The sequence below is a fragment of the Ambystoma mexicanum genome, chromosome 7p (genome assembly GCF_040938575.1).
Source record: "Ambystoma mexicanum isolate Mex_15411 chromosome 7p, UKY_AmexF1_1, whole genome shotgun sequence".
NCBI lineage: Eukaryota > Metazoa > Chordata > Amphibia > Caudata > Ambystomatidae > Ambystoma > Ambystoma mexicanum.
Genome location: NC_090939.1, coordinates 726758394 through 726782489, shown reverse-complemented (window position 1 = coordinate 726782489; position 24096 = coordinate 726758394). Strand labels below are relative to the sequence as shown.

Sequence of the window (24096 nt, the reverse complement as noted above, 5' to 3'; positions counted from 1 at the left end):
TCTCACATCGCCATCCTGCTGCCTTGGGAAGTCCACGTTCTGGCCGATACACCCCAGAGGTGATAATGGTAGTGATACTGGGGTGCAGTATCAGTGTTCCGTTTCATGGAGATCTTCACTGACTAGGAACTGTATTCTGGAGTTGGTAGTCCTGTAATAGAGTAGTAAGGACTTTTGCAAGACCAGCGGTTGCAAGGCATGATGTAACAGATAGCAGTACCAAGCTCACCTGTATTCCAAGCACCAAGAGGGAATCCAAGGACTGGGGCCCCTCAACCCTCTCATCCTGCCATTGGGGTAGGATCGTCTCTGGCATACACCCAGTAGGCTGCCAAACCCATGTTAAAAGGGGTCCAAGTCCCCCTCCCCGATAGAGCAAAGCTCCTGATCCTGTTATAGGGTGGAGATAAAAAACAGGAAGCTGAATCTTTTGAGGCAGGCAAAAATCCAACACCACTTTCAGAAGTGTCAAGGGTCTGGGTCAAGTTTTCCTGGGAAAAGAACCAACAGAGAAATTTGCATGACAATGCCTGGAGCGCACTCCCTCTTCTAGCTGAGGTAATTGAGAGCAGGAAAAATACGTTCAGTGGTTGCAACCACAAAAAACAGAAATGTAAAAGCTGGAAGGGAGCTGCCATGGGAAAGTCAATACCGAATTTAAATATCACACTCAAACAATGAACTGGCATGTGGAAAACATATTGGTTAACCCTTTCAGAACCTGCAAAACTCTAAGAATGGAAAACAATGAGTCACATGCTATCCTTACAAGAGACTGAGTTACGTACTGTGATGAATCTGACAATGTCATCACCATGGGGTGACCTCTCTCCATGTGGACAGGGGAGGGCAGTCGCTACCTGGTCCTGACTCTGGGCGGTGGCTACATGAAGAAGGACCACATGGGGAGAGGCAACCCTCGGGTGATGACATGGCATTGCTAGGTGAAAGCACATACCCCCTTTACCTTTTAGGGAAGTCCCCTCTATACCTTAAGCCGTTATGACTTACTGTGATTGTTCTCCTCAAATATTCACCACCAAATCTACTAATGACAGTGTTCAGTAGCCAATCAATACGCCCCCAAGAACTACTTAGCAATCCCCTAGGCATAGAAATATTGGGACAAGGAGGCTGGACGGACTAATGACGATCAATGAGTCAGAGAAGCATTTCACATTCTCTAGTGGTTGCAAACCTGTGATAGGTGCTGCGACATTTAAAAATCCCAACCAGCATGGCGAAAGGAGACGCTGCCTGGGAAAGCTCTGTCCTCTCAGTGCGGACCGAGGAACTATTGAGCCACTATGAAGAATGTGGAGCCCGCGGGCTCAGAGGGATGCAAAAGGAAGGCAGACTGCAGATGCTGGTTTTCTGTGCCAGAGCCGTGACAGGAAGAAGGAAGTTTCCCTGGCGGGCCACAGGAATCGAGCACCAAAGCCACTTGAAAATGTAGAAGGGCTCCTCAGCAAAGCAGGAACCGGGACAGAGGCATGAACAGCTGAATGAAGCCAGCAAGACCATGCAGGAGGGGCGGGACCCTGCAGCGCTGTGACCAGTTTGCAGCGGAAGAGCTTGAGAACGCTGAGGAAAGCCAGTGAGCCCAGAGAAGGGAAACTGGGACACTAGAGCACTCTCGAAATCTTATCAAGGACAGAAAAGAGCAAGCAAAGAAAAAGACCTGATGTCTCTGATACAATGTGAATGCGAGAGAAATGCAACAAGGTGATGTGAGGTAAAAGCAAATTTGCAAGCGTGTAAAGTGAGCCACACGAGAATAACCCTGGTAGGAGAGTATAATAGGCAAAGTCAAGTTTGCTAGTGTATAAAAGGAAGACGCATGGGAATGTCCAGGTAGGGGAGCACACCAGGCAAAGCCAAGTCTAAGTTGTTTTGTTGACCAGAGAAATCAAGGAAGACTCATGCCCATAAGAGTTTCTAAATGTTCTACAGAGACTTGGGGAAGGGAGACAGCTCCCCAGGAGTGAACTGCGATGCCAAAGGGAAGGAAGTATCCTTTGAGGCCATAAAGAATGTTGGTTGTGTAACTGATTCATTGTGTTGGTGAAGAGCAACCTGTGGAAGGGAGCCATCCCCTGAAACTGTGAACTTTTGTGTTGGAGTTACATTTTTCATTTGATCTTGAACATGTGTGCACTTTCAAGCCCACATACATTATCCTTATCACATTAGTATTTCTTTTAGAGTGTGAGGGCTTGGATAGGATTTCAGACACATGACATTTTTCTTTGGTCATTTTGATATCGGACAGGCCCTTGGTTTATCTGGTTGAGGTAGGGAAATACCTCTTAGGGTAAGGACAGTGAGGCAGTTTCCAACCCCTTCTATTTTGTATAAAGGTTTAAAGCCAAAATGATGAGCTCTCTGCCTCCGCGTCTCATTCCTGGCTCCTCATATATGGTGTTAGCAGTGGGATCAGGCCCAGTTGATACAAGCCAGGGATCCCACGTAAATAACTAGCTAGACGGTGGAATTTCTAACCTCATGATTGACACCTCTAGAAAAAAGTAGAGTAATGTCATCTTTTCCACCAGTAAGAAATTTACTCAAGGGACAGAGGTTGGTCAATCAAACTTAATTGGGTAAGGACCATCAGGTCAGAACGATTAAGAAATCCCAGGACCCTCACTCACTTAAGACCTAGAATGGGAGTTATGTTTCAGGAAAACAGAGGAGGGGAATACCTATCATCTCTTTAGTCCCCAAGTTTATATGGTACCAGGAAGAGATCAAATCATATTCTCATTAGGATTACTTACAAGATTCCCCACTGACTGGGCCATCTACATTTTGCCTAATGTAAGAAACGAGCTAAAGATGTTATCCCTCCTCTCCTGTGTAGGCGAACTGAAACTTGCACTCAAACTTTTCTTCAACCCCAATAAAAATCAGAAGGGGCAAGTTGGTGGGAAGCTTGGTGTATGAGATGCTATGGGAACCTCCCCCTAATGAGATCCATGGAGCAAGGAAAGAGATATTTTTCTGAAAATTCATGCGGGGCGAGTTGAACCTCAGAAATGTTTCCTTGTCCCTTAGAGAGGGAAGTTGACTATGGACAGACCAAGGGTGAGAGACCTTGGAGAAGAATGTCAACCTTTCCAATGACCTAATGTCTTTAGAAAATGGCTTCCCTCTAGAAACAGATCCTAGGGTTAATGAGCAAACCACTGTATTCCGTAGGAAGAGTCAAACACCCGAACAACCACTAGCGGTATCCCAACCAGACCTCCCAACCAATAAATCCTGAGTCAGGGAGAACAACCTTCCCGGTTCCCCATCATTTTGGGAAGTTTCTTGCTCCTTAGAGACAGAGGACTATGAGATGTGTAAGGCAGTGGAGGTTCTAGCCCGGGTCCGGTACAATAATCCTTTTACATCCGGGATATGTAAGAAACCAGAGGGTGTTCTCACGGATAGACCTGAGGCTCTTTTGTTCATGGCCATCTCCTTTGAAAACAGACCCTGGGGGTGGACCCGTGCAGGAAGATAACCAGGACAAGGGGTCCTTGGGGACTGTGCGAGGAATGCCCTCAGGAGTGACACAGTATTCCCCCCTTTCCAACACCCCCTCAGTCTACATGGTATATGTTAAACCCAATTTTCCCATAATTACCAGAAAACACTATGACTTCCCAACTCCCCCGCCCTCTTTTCTATACAGACACTGAGACGAAGAAGAGAGGGATTGAGAGGATGAAGATCACTGATAAGAAATACACAGAAACAGAAGACAGATGCTTTGCTTTTAACAACAGACTGTCTCCTTAACAAGGACAGGCAAGGTCAGGCCTCCCTTGACAATCAGTCTCACCTGAGACCTATTAAGCCTCCCCCTCATTACAAAAAAGGCGGAGCACACAGGCACACTCTGAGCGAGCTGGGGATGCTGGATGGTGCACTGAAGCCAGATGGAGAAAGTTTGAGCTGGAGACACCCAGTAAGGCCTGGAGGAAGAAGGACTGCTTGATTGCTGGGCCTGTGAGTACATGGGAGGCTGCAGTATGCAAAGGGAACTGCACCTCCACGAAACCAAACCAGGGGTAGCTGGGGTTACCTGGTGGTGCCCACACCAGATCTCCTCCCCTGAGTAAAATAGGCAAGTCCAGGCCTTTGAGAGGCAGGTGGCGAGCCCCTGACCTCAACAAGAATCCCCATAAACTCCTGCAGCTCCCAAAATGGTCAGAGTGCCAAAAGGAGGAGCTAGCAAAGTGGGAGCAAAATCAGAATGAAGGATTCTGGGACTGGAAGTCCAAGGACATTTATTTTGTGAACTTTAAGTGGGGTCTGAGTCTGACTGAGGGAGACCCATCTGTGAACGTTTAAAGGGGTCCGAGCCCGACTGAGGGAGACCTGTGTGTGAACTTTAAGGAGGGGGTCTGATCCTGATCGAAGAAGACCCCTGGAGAAAACAAGGAAACTAAATTGTGCTTCAAGGATGCCAGCAACCCTCCTGGGTGAACAGCAGAGTTGAGGAGGCGAGGCCAAGCCTGTGATGTTAACCTTGACTTGTGGAAAACTGCAGAAACAAGAAGGAAGACGCACACAGCCAGTGAGTTGGCAAGCAACCTGAGAGACTGGTGTGTGTTAAAGAAAGTTAAATTCTGTTCTGTTAGACAAAGTGGTCCTGCGGAGGTCTGTAACGAAAGCCACGCACATTTGAAAGTCTTTGACACCCGAAAGTGGTCTCAGCCCAGCTGAGGGAGGACCGAAGTGTAATAAAGCTTGGGGAAGGGAGCCCGCTTGCAAGTCTTTCTGAACATTGTTTGAAGAGGTCTGAGCCCGACAGAGGAGGACCTAGGTGAATTTTGTTTTGAGGTGGGAGCCTCACAGAGGGGGGCCGACGTGAACCTTTGTACTTTGAAAGGTCCGAGCCCGAATGAGGGAGACCAGCGTGAACTTTGTGTTTTGAAACAGTGGGAGCCCTACTGAGGGGACCGGTGTGAACTTTTTGTTGAATTATATACTGAAGGTGGAAAGAAAGACTCTTAGCGTGGAAGGCCAGATGGGCCTCAATCCACGTTATGAACTGCATTTAATTTTTAAGAACCTGAGCCAGAGTGTGTCATCCTGTCTATGGGGACTGCCTTTCCATGTGCTGTCCTACGTGGGGAGGAGAGCTGACTCAGCCACATTGATTCTTTACAGTTTTGCAGATTATTCCTTTTGCATGTGCATTTTTTCGCACACACATTTTGTTACATTAGAGTAAGGGCTGGCATTAAATGTTGTTAGCATTGGCAATCTTGTTTTGACAGGCTCCCTTAGGACTGTGTTATTTATTAATTGATGGTCGAGTGTGCTCCCATCCTAGACGTAGGGCAAGATAGGCATTCTTCCAACCCTGTTTTCGGGAACAATAAAGGTTTTCCAAATGTATATTTTGTGTCTGTCTTGTGTTTGGTACCATGCTTCCCTTACAGAGGGAGAGAGAAAATAGCTCTTGCCCTAAGAAAAATACCCTTTTAGAGTTATCTGTTCCCTTGGGTAAACAAGAGACCCTCAAATAAGGGAAGAAGGTGGGGAGACACAAATCGTCGCCTGCAGTGGATGAACCAGATCCCGCATGGGAAGAATGTGGGTTCCATCTGGGGTACTGCCATTTTGAACAGGGGAAACGAGAACCATTCACCCCAGGGTCCCCCTTATATGGTTTAAGGGAATCAGAGGAACCTATGAGCTCCAGAGATAGTAGGTAATTGATCAGCAACCTCATAATGAGAGACGGGGATCAGGATGTAACATCACACCTTTTTATATACTAGAGGTAAAACTACCTATAGAGTCCCTGGTACCGTAAATAGAAAGTTAATCTGGGCCTAACTAGACACTCAGAATAAGGACTGTGCTCTCAGACTAGAATGACTTTCCTGGGAGTGGAAGAGAGTAGGAGAAGAGAGAGTAGGCTGTGTCCATGGCCACATTGAAAGACACCCCCAGACAAGAATCCTCATTACCATCTTGGAAAAAGAATAACACCTTACAGTGGCAGTGATCTCTAACTTACCAGCCCAATTAATTATAGGAAGTGACCTTCCCCAGTTCCACCAGTGGATCTCACAGCACATATAAAGACAAGAACTCACAGGGGTGAACCACATGTAAAAAAAATCATCTAACCCACAAGTAAAAAAACAACAACCTTATTTTCTTGAGAAAGGGGCCTCCTGGGGACTGTCAACTATTCACACAGTTATTATTCCTCTATAGACTCCTAGGAATAAGAAGGATGTATACCTGAAAACCCTATCTGGAAGTGGGAGACTAAAATTGAAAAATAGATGCCTTCCGCAGAAGAAACCCGACACCACAGTAAAGAAAAGAGACCTTGGGCGGGAAGCCAGATCATTAAGGGAATGTTATGTGATGAATCTGACAATGTCATCACTTCTTTCCCGGGGGTGGGCTCTCCCTGATCCTGACCCTGGGGGCAGCTATATGAGGGAAGATGACACAGTATTGTCAGGTGAAAACAACTACCCCCTTTCCCTTTTAGGGAAGTCCCCTTCATACCTCAAGCCTCTATGGCTTACTGTGATTGTTCTCCCCAAATGTCCACCAAATCTACTAATGACAGTTTTCAGTATCCAATGAATAAGCCTCCTATCAATCCCCTATGCATAGAAATACTGGGACGAGGAGGCTGGATGGAGTAATTTAGATCAATGAGCCAGAGAAGCACATCACATGCTCTACTGTTTGCAAATCTTTGATAGGTTCCGGGACATTTAAAAATCCCAACCAGCATGGCAAAAGGAGACACTGCCTGGGAAAGCTTTGGCCTCTCGGTGCGGACCGAGGGACTATTAAACCACCATGAAGAACGTGGAGCCAGTGGGCTCAGAGGGACATAAAAGGAAGGCAGACTGCAGATGCTGGTTCGCTGTGTCAGAGCCGTGACAGGAAGAAGAAGGAAGTCTCCCTGGCGGCCACGGGAATCGAGCAGCAGTACCGAAGCAGTCCGAAAATGTATAAGGGGTCCAGAGCAAGGCGGGAGCTGCAGTAGAGGCAGGAGCAGCTGAATGAAGCCAGCGAGACCGTGCAGACCTTGAGCTCTCTGACCCGTTTACCATGGAAGAGCTTGGGAACATCAAGGAAAGCCAGTGAGTCCCGAGAAGGGAAATTGGGACACCGGGGTGCTCCAGAAATATTATCAAGGACAGAAAAGAACTAGCAAAGTAAAGGAAAGGGAATATAAGACCCAATGGCCCTCATTAGGACTCCGGCGGAAAACCATGGTGCTACTAGCACCATGGTCGATGCCGGAGTCCGCCATGGCGGAATGGGGAATTACTACCTCATTCCAAGGTTGGCATAGGGCATGATGGAAATGGGGAAGGCGGTAAGTACGGTACCGCAAATTGCGGTACCGTACTTAACTCGAGAGTCCCTTTGTGGGCCCCTACTTTAACGGCTTGTCTAGACCAGCCGTTAAGGTCGGATCCCGCAAAGGGACCTCGTAGTAAGGCGTTAAGGGTTTAATGGCGCTGACACCTTTTACGGCGCCATTAACCCCTTAATGCCAGGGTCCTAATGAGGGCCAATATCTCTGATATAATGTGAACGCGAGAAATATACAACAAGGTGAATGTGAGGCAAAGGCAAGTTTGCAAGTGTGTAAAGTGAACCACACAAGAAAAGCCCTGGCACGGAAGTATACCCAGCAAAGTCAAGTTTGCAAGTGTGCAAAGTGATCCACACAAGAAAAGCCCTGGCAGGAGAGTATAGCAGGCAACGTTAAGTTTGCAAGTGTGTAAAAATAAAGTCACATGATAAAGTCATGGCAGGGGAGTACACCAGTCAAAGCCAAGTCTACATTGTTTGGTTTACCAGAGAACCCAAGGAAGACTCTTAGGCAATGCCAAATGGAAGGAAGTATCGTCTGAGGCCATAAATAACTTTGGTTGTGTAATTGATTCATTGTGTTGGGGAAGGGAGCCATCCCATGGAACTGTGAACTTTTTTGTTGGAGTTACATTTTTCAATTGATCCTGAACATTTGTGCACTTTCAAGCCCAAAGACATTATCATTATCACATTAATATAAGTATTAATAATAATACATTAGTATTCCTTTTAGAATGTGAGGGCTAGGATAGGAGTTGAGACATGACAATTTGCTTTGGCCATTTTGACATGGGACATGCCATTATTTTTTTTGGTTGATGTAGGGATATAACTCTTAGGGTAGGGACAGCGAGGCAGATTCCAACCCCTTTTATTTTGAATGAAAGGAGTTGTAAGCTCTCTGTGGCCGCATCTCATTCCGGGCTCCTCACATAACTCACCAATTGAAAGGGGACATGGGAAAGTCATCAAGATACCTATTGGGGAAGGGGAGAACTGATAGGGAGCAGCATCCCTTGGACCATTTTAGTCTGTCTTCACTCTGCCCGTCAGAAAGCTTGAAAACATTCTGTTTATTTTATTCCCACTCCCAGTTACTGTGAGCCCATAATAAAGACCATGGGCCTCATTCCAAGTCTGGCGGTAACCGAGCCGGAAAAACCCGCAGGTTACTGCCGGACTTGGAATGAATTACCGCCTTCATGATTGCCGGAATCACTGGGGCATTACAACCCCGGTGACCCGGTAATTCCAGAGGCAGAATTCCATAAATCCCCATTCCCATGGAGTCCCATAGGACTCCATGGGGATGGGAGACAATGGAAACACCGGCTCCGTCTATGGCGGAGCTGGTGTTTCCATTTCTGCCTGCAGGCGGGTGGCGTTACTCCCGCCAGGTCAGACCTGGCAGGAGTGACACCACCCGCCTGCAGAACTCGTAATCTGCCGGTCCGGAAACAACAGTGGTGGCAGGTTTACCGCCACTGTTGTTTCCGGACCAGCAGGGTCGTAATGAGGCCCCTTGTTTCTTAGGATGTATCAATGTTTATGGTGATGCTTATCCAGTGTCTTTGTGATATCATCTTGGATCTGCTCATTCCTGCTATTTCAACTCCATTGGTGTGCTGCAGTATAGGTAGGGACCTTAGGGAGGTGAGTACCGAGACATGAAATGCAATAGCCAGGCCTTACAAATCAGTATAGTATAAACATGTAATATTCCCTATAGCTGGAATGTTGCTTTGCTGCAATTGAGCGGTTCAGAATTATGTAGCTGTGACTCAATGAAGCTGTTTACAGGCTAGTTGCAGTAACGTTCATGCTATTATTCCCATTAATAAACACTGAGAGGGGGAGATGAACAAGTTACTTACCAACTGTAACGTTCTTTCGACTGGATGTTCCTCCCACATATTCCTCATCTTGTGATAATTCGTTACCTCCAGCTTCGCTGCTTCGGTTCGGAAAAAAAAATTCTCGGCAGAGGGCGCTGTGCTCGAGGTCGTGGCGTCGATTGTCCCTCGACGGACTCCGTACTCTGTCGACGTCTCCAATGGTATAAATAGCTCGAGCCTCGCCCGTTGCTTCAGTTCTGTTTTTTCGATGAAACATATAGGAGGAACACCCAGGCTTGCCCCCTGACCGATACATTCTTCGTGAGAGGAATGTGTAAGAAAACGTAAACTGTACTGTGGGGTAGGATGGGAGGGTCGATGAGGAATATGTGGGAGGAGCATCCAGTCGAAAGAACGCTACAGTTGGTAAGTAACTTGTTCTTCGAATGGATTGTGTCCTCCCACGTAGTCCTCATCTTGTGGTAGGCTCCCATAGCAGTAGCAATTTTGGAGGCGGGAGTACCAATTTCAGATTTCGTGGACAGAATGCAGAACTGCCTTGGCAAATAAACCCTCATTAGAGGAGGCAGTATCCAAACAATAATGTTTAACAAAAGTATGCTTTGTTTTCCAGGTTGCAGCTGCACAAATATCTGCTGCCGGGACTCCCCTCTTTAGAGCCGCAGAAGTAGCCATTCCCCGAAGCACGAAGCCCATCTGGTGGTTCTTTTCACGCTAATCTGTAGCATTCGACTATGGCTAATATGATGCAGCGGGAAATGGTCTGTTTTGTTACTGATAAGCCTAATTTATGACCAGTATAACCCACGAATAGAATAGTTGGTCATCTTGTCTCAATTTAGCCATCCTTGAGATGTAAAAACTAAGAGCCCTCTTGGGATCTAGTCTGTGTAATCTCTCCTCTTCCTTGCCCAGATGAGGAGGAGGATAAAAAGTTGGTAGTACTATTTTTTGTGACAAATGGAAGTCCAAGACTACTTTTGGTAAGAACGAAGGTTTAACTTTAAGCACTACCTTATCCTTATAAAAAAATGTATATGGTGGTTTGCATGAGAGAGCCTGAAGTTCACTAACCCTGCAGGCTGATGATAGGGCCACAAGGACAGTTTTTAGAGTTAAAAGCCTCAATGGACATGAATGCAGAGGCTCAAAAGGTATGGAAGTCAAGAATTTTAGTACTAAATTTAAATCCCAAGTTGGTACATGAAAAGGTACTGGAGGGTATGCATTAGTAAGCCCTTTTAAGAATTGAATGATTAACGGTATTTTGAAATATGAAACCTCTTCCGAGGAGCGCTTGAAAATGGACAGCGCAGCAAGGTATCCTTTGATTGTTCCTATCTGGAGCCCCAGATTAGCTAGATGTAATAGAAAAGAAAGCACCATTGGGGTGGCACACTGAAAAGTGTCCACATCCTTGTCTTTGCACCAGTTACTAAACCTGTTCCAGCGACATCAGTACAAATATTTTGTTGCTGGTCTTCTGGCCGAAAGCAAGATTTCCATTACGTCATCCACAAGATCCCAATCCTTGTATCTCAACCTCTAAGAAACCATGCGTGAAGGTTGAGTGTCTTGACCTCTGGATGGAGAACCCGACCTTCCTCTTGCAAGAGAAGATCCTCTCTTTGCGGAAGACGTATTGGAGGGCAGATGGACATGTCCAGAAGGCCCGGGTACCACGTCCTCCTGGCCCAATCCGGGGCAATTAGGATCATGGTTTTCCTGAACTTTCTCAACCTCCTGATTACTTGAGGAATCACGGGGACTATGGGAAACGCGTACAGCAGTGGAAACTTCCACTCCACTACGAATGCGTCTCCAAGAGGTCCTCTTTGAGGAAATTCCCTTGAGCAGTACTGATCGCACTTCCGGTTGATCGTGGTGGCAAACAGATCCACTTGAGGGGTTCCCCAAAGGGCGAAGATCTCCAGAAGGACTTCCTAAGCTATCTCCCACTCGTGAGAGACCGTGCTCTGCCTGCTCAGAGCGTCTGCCGCCATGTTCTTCTCTCTGGCTAGGTTAATTGCCGATAGAGAGATTCCTTCTTTCATTGCCCAGAACCGGAGCTGCATTGCCTCTCTGCACAGTGGTAGTGACCCTACACCTCCTCTCTTGTTGAGGTAGTACATTGCCACTGTGTTATCCATCATTATCAGAACATTCTTTCCCTGTACAGAGGGCAGAAAGGCCTTTAGAGCTAGTCTGATTGCCCTCAGCTCCAAAAGGTTGATGTGTAATTTGGACTCCGATGGAGACCAACGACCGCTGATTGTCAGATCGTTGGTGTGTGCTCCCCACCCCGTGAGTGAGGCATCCGTCACTACGGTTATCTCTGGCCATGGTTGCCAAAAAGACTCTCCCTTGAGAATGTTGTCATTGCAAGCCCACCATAGAAGATCCTGATCAACTGCGCTCGGGACTTGCAGAAGATCCGAAATATTCCCTGAGAACTGGGACCACTGAGTTCTGAGTGCCCATTGAAGGGATCTCATTCTCAACCTGGCCTCTGGTACTAGGAAAATGCAGGATGCCATGAGGCTAAGCAACCTGAGAAAATCGAAGCCCGGTAGACGTTGGGCATTCTGGAATTTTACCAGCATCTGCTGGATGTGGAGAGCTCTCACCTCGGGAGGCGAGGCTTTTCCCGAGGAAGTGTCCAAGACTGCTCTGATAAACTGGAGCTTCTGGGATGGTATCATGTGGGACTTCTTGAAATTGAGGGAGAAGCCCAATTTGTGGAGGAAGTGGCAGGTGATCGAAAGATGTTCCTGAGCTTGTGCTGGAGAACTTGCTCTGATCAACCAATCGTCCAGGTAGGGGTAGATGTGAATGCCCCCCACTCCTGAGACTTGCTGCCACAACCGCCAACAGTTTGGTGAAAACCCTCGGGCGCAGGTCAACCCGAATGGCAGAATTCGAAATTGATAATGAGAATTGCCAATCGCGAACCTCACGTACTTTCTGTGCTTTGGATGAATTGGCACATGAAAGTAAGCATCCTAAAGGTCCAACGATACCAACCAATCTTGGAGTTGGAGAGCCTGAAGGATCTGAGAAAGAGTCACCATCTTGAACTTGACCTTCCTGAGGAACTTGTTCAAGTTTCTCAAGTCCAAGATGGGTCTCAGTCCTCTGATCTTTTTTGGGATGAGAAAATATGGGGAGTACCAACCCCTGTTCCTCTCCGCTACAGGTACCAGTTATGCGGCACCTTTCCCTAGCAGGGTCAAAATTTCCTGCAACAGGAGCGGATCCGGAATTTTGGCGTAGTTGGCTTCCGGTGGATGATTCTGAGGCCTTTTTTGGAAGGGGAGGCAGTAACCTTGGGATACTGTCTCCAGTGCCCAAGCATCTGAGGTAATGCCCCGCCATTCCTTCAGATGCTGAGAGATCCTGCCTCCCACTGGTGTTTTGTGCAACAAGGTCTCAGAGGGATTTGGAGGCGGCTGCAGGAGTGGCTGAGGGTACAGATGCCGCTCCTGAGGCTGATTTTGCACCTCTTCCTCGTGCTCCACGAGGGAAGTTTCTTTTGCCCCTTTGAGAAGCCTGTCCTCTTCCTCTACCAAAAGAGGAGTAGTATCGAAAAGAACGACCCCTCCAGGAAGATGAGCCGGAATAGGGTTTTTAGAGGCTGGCGCAAAGAGGCGCTAAGTGATTTAGCTGCCGCTTTCGAGGTCTGAAGTTTTTCTAGGCTTTCATCAGCCTTTCTGCCAAAGAGCCTCGAGCCATCAAAGGGCATGTTGAGGAGTCTAGCTTGCACGTCTGGTGCAAACCCCGACTTCCTCAACCAGGCAAATCTGCATAGCACAACGCTTGCAGCCATGGATCTGCTGATACTATCAGCAGTATCCAGTCCAGACTGGAGACATTCCCCCATTGCCTCCTTCCCATCTTTAACTATATTCAGGAAGCCTTCTTTTTCCTCGCCTTCCGGAATATGATCAGCCGCCGCCGTAATACAGTCCCACAGGGTATGGGTAAACCTGGCTAGGGTACAGGTGACATTTGCCGACTTAAGTGCCATACTGCCTGACGTGAAAACTTTACGTGCCCAGGCATCAACTTTTTTATCCTCTCTATCTGGAAGGATAGTTGGATAAGCAGTTTGTTTTGAAGTGGATGCTGCCTGAATGACTAAACTCTCTGGAGTCGGATGTTTATTCAAATATTCAGGATCCGTTCCAGCTGGTCTATATTTTTTTGGAAAAGTGCTATCTGCAGCAGCAATACTCTCTGGTTTCTCCCAGTTTTTCTCCACAGTCCTTTGAAGGGCCTTGTGGAAAGGGGGAACAGGATCTTTCTGAGGTCCCTTGACGATTATATCCGTCATGTCATCTTGTTCAAAAATGGGTGAAGTATTACCCCAACCCATATACTCAATACCCTGGTCATAAGACCCCTGTACCCAGCATTTGCATGCTCTGCAGGATCAGGTCTGGAGAACTCTAATTCTGGGGATGTGCCAATTTCACTGGCAGAATGTAGAGTATCACTGAGGTCTCTCATTCTAGATTCCTGTCTTGTACCATAAGAAACTCCAAGAGGAGTAACTTTGTCCTCTTCTGAAGCAGATTCTTCATAAATTGCTGACATAGACTTGAAAAAGTCTGATCTGGGCAATGGAGTGAATCTCCTTTCTTCCTCTACTATCCGCGTCAAAGGAATTGATAAATGCTTCGAAATTGTCGAAGGGGTCTTCGAAGACTTCGAAGATGACTTCGATACTGGCGTCGAGGATGTTTTTGTTTTTGTAGTCGAAGTCTTCGACGGCTTGTGTTTTTTGCATGGTCCTGGAGAAGTGCTCGACTCTCGAAGAGTCTTCGACGGATTTACGTCGACTCGAGTTCTTTTAGATTCCTCGACGCTACCGGTCTTTGCCATGGTAGTCTTGGACTTCCCTTTGTTGTCCAATGGAGCGACTTTAGGGGTATGGCTTTTTCGAGGGTCGTTCCCGAAAACCTCCATCATCTTTTTGCGGAATTCTTCCCAATTACTGGGAGAATCCGATTTAGTCGGACATCGAATTTCTTCGGTCTACTCTGAAGAAGATGATGATGAGGGAGATCTATGTCTCTTCATTTTTTTAGATGCCGAAGAGTGTCTCGATCTACTCCTAGACGAGATCTCTTTGAGTGCCTATGGCGATCCGATTCCTTCAAATCAGTCGCTTTCTTATGTCTTTTTGACATGGCCTTCTTAGAGGCTTCCCTCCCCACCGACAGTTTACCTCTCCTCTCACGAAGAGCTTTCTCGGTCATGGATTGACAGGACCCGCAGTCGTCGGTTCGGTGACTGGAACCGAGACACCAGAGACAAATCCGGTGGGGATCGGTGATTGACATTTTAGATCCACAATCTAAACACTTCTTGAACCCCTTCTTGGGTGCCGAAGGTGTTGAAGATGACGACATTTTCTTCACAGAAAATAGAAGCGTGCCGTTCGATAGCGAAGCGATCGGAAAAACGGAACTGAAGCAACGGGCGTGGCTCGAGCTATTTATACCATTGGTGACATCGACAGAGTACGGAGTCCGTCGAGGGACAATCGACGCCACAACCTCGAGCACAGCGCCCTCTGCCGAGAACATTTTTTTCCGAAGCAGCGAAGCTGAAGATAACGAATGATCACAAGATGATGGGTACGTGGGAGAACACAATCCATTCGAAAGGTGCTTTTGGAGTGGAGTGACAGAGCTATTCATCAAAAATATATTTTGGTCGACACAGCCATGTCAGGGTCAGGCAAACATCAGACTAGATGATTGCTCAAAAGCTTCACTTGCATTGTCTGCCTTGAGCTGCCTATATGGGCATCAGTGTATTAACACCTTCTTTGTAAATGCTATGGGCAGGCATTGTTTTGTGCTTTCTGGATCTGCTGATAAGCAGCCTTATAGACATATTGGCTGTCTATGTCATGCTCTTTGAACTATGGGCATGTCTGGACAAATCCACTTGGGATGCGTGTGCTGTTCTGGATACTGGAGCAGGTGCATGTGGTGGGAAAACCAGTTAATTATGCATGTTTTTATGTGTGAACTGGCTCTTGCCCAATGGATGTTGAGGCAGATGTAGACATGTGATCAGTACATGGGGATATGAGTTAGGTACTGAACAGGGATGCTGGCAGCATGTCAGAAGGCAGCCCAATGGCCAGTTTTGCATTGGCACTCCCTGGATCAATAGTGGTTAATTTAGGGTGTATGAATGGTCAGGGGTGGTAATGAGGCCACTCCAGAATGCACTCCAAATTATTCCCTTAGCTTCCCTTGCTCTATCTGCCTGTCAACTACCTTGGGCCGTCCTAACTGGTCCCATGATACTAGTGAAACGGCGCCACCATGGACATGGCAGCCACATGACAGGATGTCTATGGGTGCATGCACATATGCATGTTTAGGCATTGCAATTTGCCTAGCCATATACAACATGGCTGCCTTCTCCAACCTCTGCTGCTTTGATTCCTATATGCCAGCCATGCCAAGTAGATATCAACCTTTTCCTTACAGGTCTTCAGGGTCAGGCCAACATGCCTCCTCCAGTGGCAGCCGTTTCACTTCGATGCTGTACAACATTGGAATGCATCTTGGCCTTGAGATCATTCATCTCTTTTTTATGTCCTTTGTGTCGAGGAGCACTGTGCCCATTGCCACCACCTTGGCTTGTATTTCAGACCGGATGTTGGCCTTCCTTTGAAGAGTGGTTTTGCTACTTAGGGCATGTAGAGTAACTGTTTGGGGGCCAACCATCTCCTCTGCCAATACCTTGAGCTCCGTCTCAGTGAACTTTGGCTTCTGCAGCCTCATTTTGGGATTTTGTGATTTTCCTTTTCTTCCTGACACAATATTTGCTGCCTCCTAATTTTAATGGTAGCAGGGAATGGGTGATTTTGATTGGATTGTGTTTTTTAAAATGGGCATCACTCAGCTTCTCTTTGCCACAATTACTGTATTTCCGTTTGGTATTTGGTAATTCTGTGACTTCTTTTGGTGGTAATGCAAATTCTTATGAAATTGGATGAATTATCATCAAGTAATTCCAATGGCCTTTGGTGCTAATTTCGTACGGAATTACTGGTTCCTCCAAGTGTTTTCCACACATCTGTGGACTCCTAATGTGCTCCTGCCAGACACTTTAATCATTTGAATCCAAAAGCATTTGTGAGGGACAGCCTAGGATTCTGCAGATGTTTTACAATACAACTCACAAAAATCCCTAGCTCCCAAGGTCAGTGAAGAGGAATCATGGAAGTTGTATTTGAAAACATTTGAGGAGCTGCAGGTTGCAGATCCTGGTTTTAGGGAAAATTCTAGCACCTGACTAGGACTGACCCCATTGTGAGGGTTATCAGACACCGTAGAATTCAATCTGAAAGAGTTGCCAAACTGGACAGAATAGGAGGACCAACCTGGAATAGCAATTAGGAAAGAATTAGATGATGACTCTGAGGAAGAAAGACAATTTGTCATTGGAGATTTGTGGATCTGTGACTCTCTGGATTTCAGGTAGAAAGTAGCCCAAGGTCCTGGAAAGGACCAGAATAAAGATTATTTTGATAAAGGTGTAAATTCAGGAACATTTATTCCTGACAAGCCCAAGGTGTCTACTGAGGACCAAAATCATGTATTGTGGTATCTAAACCAGGTTCACATAACTTATTTCAGAAAAGGAAAGTGCAGAGGGCAAAATAATAAGTCAGAAATTAGGGAAAATGGCCAAAGAGAAGTCTGAGTTTATTGCGAATACTGTACATAACAGCTGTAATCCGCAACCATGCATTATATTAGATTGAAGTCCAGTATATTTAGCTGTTGTCCTCAGGACATATTGTACAAAAACTATGCAAACCATCAAAAAGCTTGGATGCTTTACAATCCAATAAAAGATGATTTTTTTTCCTCTTGTACTAATAAGAGGCTTCCAAAAATTGGGTTTAAAGCCGTCAGCCACTGCCACCCAAAGTGCAGGAACACACCGGCTCCTATGGAATTCTGAAATTTCTGCCATCCAATCGCCAATAAATAAGCAGTCAAAAATAGCCATTTCTGGATGCCTATTTCAATCCAAGACACTCATCTCAACAAAACATTTGAGTGTTCTGCCCCAAACTTTAAGAGGAAATGAAACTATGACTTTACATGGCTATGGTTGGTTACAGACAACCATGCAAAGAGGTTGCCATTATTAAGCAGCCATCCTAACAACGTAAAACCTATACATGTCTATGGGTGGCAGGAATCCCTGTGGTTTCCTTAACCATATTTTACAAGGGGTATAATTATGTGTTGTAGCACTGGGACACCTACAATGAGATGTTTGTATTTCCGCAGCCTCTGTTTGTAGCAAAGCCAATTAGGTTCTGGTGAAAATGTATGATACTATTGTGAAGGTGGAGACATGACCGGACAGTAGTTTAAAGAGGTCAATCAACATTGGCATTGCAGAGCAGGACACTGGCAGTATGGGGATGACAGCTCTAGCATCTGATATGAAAATCATGCCCACTGACTGTCATTTGCATCCTAATCCATTTGCCTTTGTGAGAAAATAACCAAGTTTGGAAGACGAGGAAATAAGATTGGACCAGTTTATATTATCTCTCCTGGATACTCTGGAGTCATCACTGAGGGGTTGGATGTGCCACACAGTGTGCTGGAGGCCACAACCTAAGAGGAGAAGAGAATCTAGGGAGACCCACAGTATGGAAAGGCAGATGGTGACAGCGGCTACAGATGCTGACTGAGCTGGGGTAGATGCGTACAGGTGTCCGCTGGAAAGAGCAACGTCTGGCCATGAACATCTAAAGATGGTTCACAGAAATACAGGTTTGAGCAATTCAGCATTAACCAAGATGGTCTACAGCACAGCGTTATGCATTCTTTCAGATATTTACTGCCCATGAAGCGGTCATGCCTGAGCCACAGTTATCAGAGCCCCAGATGACCCACTTTCTTTTCAGATGGATACGTTTAAATGATTTTGATGTTCGCATTAGTGAAGCACACAATGAGTAAATGAGTGAACAGATTAAAAAATGTAAGAAGTCAGAGAGCTCACCTGCACAAGACCATGCACAAATTACACAATTGCTATTGGTGTAGGTTTCTTAACTGGTTTTAACATTTATTTAACACAGTCGGTCGATCAGGACTAAATTTCAAAGGTCACTGCCCCAAGCCCTCTAAGCGATGCAAACCCGCTAGAAGCAACGGCTAAATATGTTGGGTATTAAGGTGACAACTACTGCAGTGATATCATATTTTGATGGCCTTACTTTTGTACTGGAGCATGTGACTTGATGGCAGAAGGCAGACTGATGCTGGGAGACAACTCCTTGCTTTCGAGTGGCTGGCTCTCCTGGCGGAATTTCCTTCGGATAGGCTTTGACGGAGGTTGAGTGAGTTGACTATCCTTTAACACGGGGAATATAAACAGAAACACAATTACTTTCCATGAAGCAACACACAGATAATAGTGTTTTTTTCGTACATAGTAAAAGTGTGGATCTTGTGAAGATCGTTTTGATAGATTGAAAGGTCTGGCATCTATCAACACGTTATCCAAAGTTATAGAGTTGCAGTTTGTAACTACTGAGACTCACCCTTAGCGTCAGACGCCTGCTTAGATGAGGCATGGACTCCTCTCTCTATGTTCTTGACATTTAACATTGTGGTACTTAAATGGACGCAGCCACAACAGTAAACAACACAGTTAGCAAAGCTGAATATTTGTCTTCTGCACACGATTTTACATTGTAGTGACTCATTCTGGCAGTCACTCTTAATGGAACCCACCAACATGTTTTGTGTCATTTCGATCACATTGTCCAACAACGCCCCCAGGACCCAGCCTCATAGCGGTCTCTCCCACTGTTAAGCCCCACACTTTGGAGGAATCTCCTCGTCCCAATTCATCAATTCATTCAGGCTTTCAAGATATTGTTGCCATAGATTTGATAATTATGCTCAGCGAAGAACCATCTCCCGTTGTTTAAGCTGTGAGAGTGTTAATCATTGTTTGTTCTGCCTCGTGCCTCTAAACCTCCATTCATATAACTACAGAATACTAATATATTAAGGAGAATCACCATCTCAAAACACACTGCAAAGTCAACTTCCTTCCCACTGTCATGGCAGGGGGAACAACAGACAACTCAAGACTAGAACATAAGGTTTAAAGACGTGTGTAATAACAAAAAACAAAAGGACTAAGGTTAAAACTGAGGCTGTCAAATACGAATTCAGTATAACAGAACACCGCGTCCCCTTGTTCTTTGGGTCATCTGAATGGGTGTGAGAGGTAGGCTTCAGACTTTGAGGTCCTTCACATGATCAGCACAGAGACTGGGATTCGTGGGGTCAACCCCCTTTCAGGCTACCCAGAGTTCCCCAGGAATTGCTGCCCTGCTAAGCCATTAGTAGCTTGAGAAATCTGCATCCTGACTGCCCTTCTGTCCTATTGCCCCCACTGACCACCTTCCCTTCTGGGCGACTGCCTTTAGGCTTCTCAGTGAGCTTCCTACCAACCTACTACTGTCTCTTTCTGTTCTTCCTCCTCGATGTTCAAGAAAACACTCTCCTTCACTCATTTTATTCGGTCTCTGATCCCCTACTTTGACATCTTTCCGCATTACACCTCCTTTCTCAGCTACTGCTTCCTTTTCTTCTTCAGACTGCAGCCTGCTCTCTCTATTGATGGTTTCTCCATCACCTAAAAATGGCTCCACCACCAAAAAATGGCTCCTCTGCTCCTGTATTACTCGTTTGTCACCTCCTCTCCTTCAGTCTCACTGGATGGTCTGCGTCTTAACTCTAAACTGCTCCACTCCTCCTCCTAGATCGCCTCCTCCACCTGGCAGTTTCCTCCTTGCCGCTCTACCACCCGTGCCTAAATCACATCACCTCCAATTCCTGATTCCCACACTTCTTTGACCACCTCCCCCATCACTTACACCTATGTGTAGGTCAGTGGTTTATGGGATTAATGCTCAACAGCTGTGGGGAATCTGTGAGCACTGTGACTGGTGCTCACTTTTCAAGACTGTCATGTTGCCCTCTGTGTTTGATGTGTAAAGTGTTACCCTGAGCGGGTAAACTTGCTGAAGCTTCATCTACTTGGGCGCCATCTTAAAATCTGATAGCCCAGAATCATGTCCACCATTCTGTGGGGTGCTACAGACCGCTGTCTGCCTTCTAACAGGACAGCGATGGAAGCACAGTGCTGTTAGGGACTCTGTGAGACTGATTGCAGCATGCATGCTAGTGAATGCTTAGGTGCCACTACGGTATCCCTGTCGCTTTGTGAACCATTGTCTCAGTCCTTGGTGGTTGAGCACTATGGGTGTCCACGAGTTTGGGTTTATGGCCCAAAAACATCAATAAGTACTATTGATGTTGCGGGGCATATGTTCTTAGTTTGCTCCATTTTACAACTCCAAAGTTTACCATATATAGCTACTTTCATTTCCCAGGATCGTCTGGTGTAAAAGAAGCCTAGGATCAGTCATGAATTGCTGCAGGGTCAGCGTGCCCGTAGTAAGGGGCTTGAGGAATTACAAGGAGGAGTTTATAGTCAGAGGTTCTGTACTTGGTGGGGCCAGGCTCAGAGCATTTGGGTTACCCTGCATTTTCTCTAAGAAAGGATTATCTCAGGGTCCTGTCATTAAACAAGATGGATATACAGGCTCCTTTTCAGCTAATGCTTTATTTCCAAAAGGTGTTCTTTAAAAGAGGCCTTTTCCTGGGAACCCTGGGGGATCCTCTGTGTGCCTCCCCGTCCGTACATCATAGAGCGGGTGATGGCACCATCAGGGTTCATCCAGTCTCAGACATGGAAATTCATCACTTAAAAGCCCACAGATATGTGCATGTTCATGACTGCACACACAACCATTGCAAATAGACAGTGGAACAACGTCTGTCCAACAATTTTTAGTGTCTAGATTAGTACAGCTATGTGTGCACACCAACTTGCGCACGCTTTATTACTTTTAAAAGTAATTAATGGGGAGGGGATGGGCGATGTGTCCTATAACAAATAGAAAATAGGAGGAGGATCCCTGGGCAATGTTTACTCCTACCCCAGCATGTGCATGGGGGCACTAGTGTATGATGTGTGTAAACATTTCAGCATGGGTCATTCATTGAGGTGCTTTGCTATACTGGCAGTGAAATGTTGGAACAATCTGCCAGAAGAAATCTGACATGCCAATGTTCTAACAAATCAGGACTCCCCTCTTCTAGATCTTTCTGGTGGCTCTGCTATCATGCTCTCCGTGTGCTTACATGACTTTCAGGTCAAACGCACTTAACACGAGAAATCACCTCAAAGCTGTGACGTACATACTGATTGCTGAATGAGGTGTACTACTGGGAATGTGCACAGTAGGTCAGATGATTTGTTTGCCGTGGCAGAGGGCGTTCATAGGTGTAATGAGCTGATGATATTTCTGGGGATCTTTTTGTCAGTAGTAAAGCTGGGGAATCAATGGCTTATGTTGGCTGTTGGTCAGCACCTCAAAACTGTTTAATATGGCATTGCAGTGCTTTATATCTGAATACTGTGAAGGCAACATGAAGCAAGACAAAGACAACAGACTTAAAATTCAAAGTAAAATACTTTATTAAATCAAATGTCAGGATGGTAGAAGGCTTAACTTGCCCTATACTAAGGTGGAATTTCCCTACCTCAACTAAACTAAGGAAAGTCTGAGTCAAAGAATTTAACTTACATGTCCGTTTGTGTCCAAAACCTATGCTTTCCCTCACAACTAAAGCTAACCAATGTGTAGGGATGTAAAAACCAAGAAACATAGTGTTCAACACAAAGTTCTGAGCCTCGTCCAGCTCACATCTTTCTATCGGCTCCCCTTCCCCATGTATAACAAAGTTCCATGAAAAACTCTCAAGATTACCTTTCTCCAATTCATGGTAATATAGTTAAGTATAGTTCAAAACCCAATCCTCTGGGTTCCCTTGCCCAAGGTTCAAACACCATTGTCCACCACAAACAACTGTGAGTCTTTATTCCCAAAACCACGCAATGTAGCTCCTCAAGTCTAAGGGTTCCCTTCTCCAAGTCTTAGGGCCTCATTACACGGTAGGCGGTGAGCCATGGCGCTATTAGCGCCATGGCTCATGCCGGTGAAATACCGGCACCGCCTTGGCGGAAAGAGGATTTACCGCCCCATTCCAAGGTTGGAGGGGCGGTAAATCCCCCTTCCATCATTGCCCTTCCCCATTCCTATTTCTGCCCCATAGGGCTCTATGCGAATGGGGAAGGCGCCAATTACGGCACCGCAATTTTGCGGTGCCGTAATTAGCTCCGAGGTCCCTTAGCGGGTTGGATTTTAACGCCTGCAAAAAGCAGGCGTTAAATCCCCCAACCCGCAAAGGGACCTCGTAGTAAGGCGGTAAGGATTTACCGGTACCGGTATTTTACCGGTACCGGTAAATCCTTACCGCCATCCGTGTAATGAGGCACTTAATCTTCGTTTTTTCAATGTCTCTGAGATTTCAATATGTGGGACTCACTGGTCTAGGCGCAGTTGCCAGACCAAACGGTCCAAACATCACAGATCACACAACTAGGATCCCTAACTCTCAGCCTCTTGTCTTTGATGTGAGGATTTCCAATCGTCTGGCTTGTTCTCATTAGCCTCTTGGCTCTGCCATCACTTGCTACACATCCTTTCAAAGTTTTAGGCCTCACCGCTCTGCATTTATTCATAAAAGTTCAGTTGAGGGTGTTTTCCTGACACCCACCTTCTTATGTCTGTTAGCCTTGTGCCCTCTGCTGTAACTGCTTTTAACTTGGGCATTTAGGTTATTCACTTTAATTGCTTGGGCGTATTCCATCCTCGGAATGCTTAATCTCAGTATTCCATTCCATTCCATTTAGTGTTAAATAAGCATTCATGCTGCTCGATTATAAAGTTCTCCTTTGTGCTGTTTGCAATATGCATTGGTTTCACTGTAATTTCCATTCTCTTCGTTATTCCATAAGCATTAGTTTTGTTTTAGTTTCTAAAGTTCCACTAAATTAGTTATTCAATAAGCTATGATTTGCTTAATTTTCAAAGTTCCACTTAGTTCAGCATTCAATAACATTGTAGGAAAGCTCTGGAATTCATGCGTCTCCCTCTGACACTCAATGGCTTGTGGAATCTCCTCCTCGCTGCTCCCCTTGCCCGCTGCATGTCTTCCTCTGTACGCCTGCTCTCCGAGTGGTGTTTCCTGGACACGGACAGCATCCCTCTTTCTTGGTGCTCACCCGCAGCACCTGCTGCAGAGCACAGCTCAAAGAGGCACCCAGGCTGCAAACACTTACACAGCCCCCTGGCTACAGGATGTGTAAGCCTCCTGGGAAGGTTGCCGGCGTCCTGGCCCCTCGTCTGGTCCCACTACGGCTGCCTCCTCTGAAGCAGGCTCCCCTGGCTGCTTTCACCCGCAGAGGCCTCCCAGCTGCTCCTCTCTCTGCTGTACTGGTCTCTTTTTATACAACTGCAGCCCCCTGACAGGCTGCAGGTGTGGATCTCCAAGGAGACTTGCCTGACCCTGGTAACCCTCTATAGACATCTTACTCATCCCAGTACTAAAGTGGTGAAAGTGTGTGGTGTTCATTACTCTCAGTTGCATCTTCTTCATCTCAGTACTGTCAAGTGACATGTGGGGAAATTAAGAGAGTTGGCTTATAATAGCCCATAAAGGTCAGGGGAGGGTTACGTCGGTCATCAATATGGAAAGTGGGATACCATGTCTCGCATGAGGGCACCCCACTCCCAATTCTCAAAGACTCGCCACCCAGGTGATCCTCCCTTGCTTCTCCAGCCCCAGGGTCAGGATCCAAGAGTGATGACTTTTCCCTGGCCACC

At 46.3% G+C, this 24096-nt stretch overlaps 1 protein-coding gene across 7 annotated transcripts in view; it reads right to left on the bottom strand.

Annotated features, from left to right (window-relative positions):
- The window catches only part of REPS2 (RALBP1 associated Eps domain containing 2), a 1712589-nt gene that overhangs the window by 112616 nt on the left and 1575877 nt on the right, over positions 1-24096 (bottom strand). For all 7 annotated transcript variants that reach the window (XM_069636810.1, XM_069636815.1, XM_069636811.1 and 4 more), the window contains one exon: positions 18499-18635. In XM_069636810.1, coding sequence (XP_069492911.1) covers positions 18499-18635 — 137 coding nt within the window. The remainder of the gene's footprint in view (positions 1-18498; positions 18636-24096) is intronic.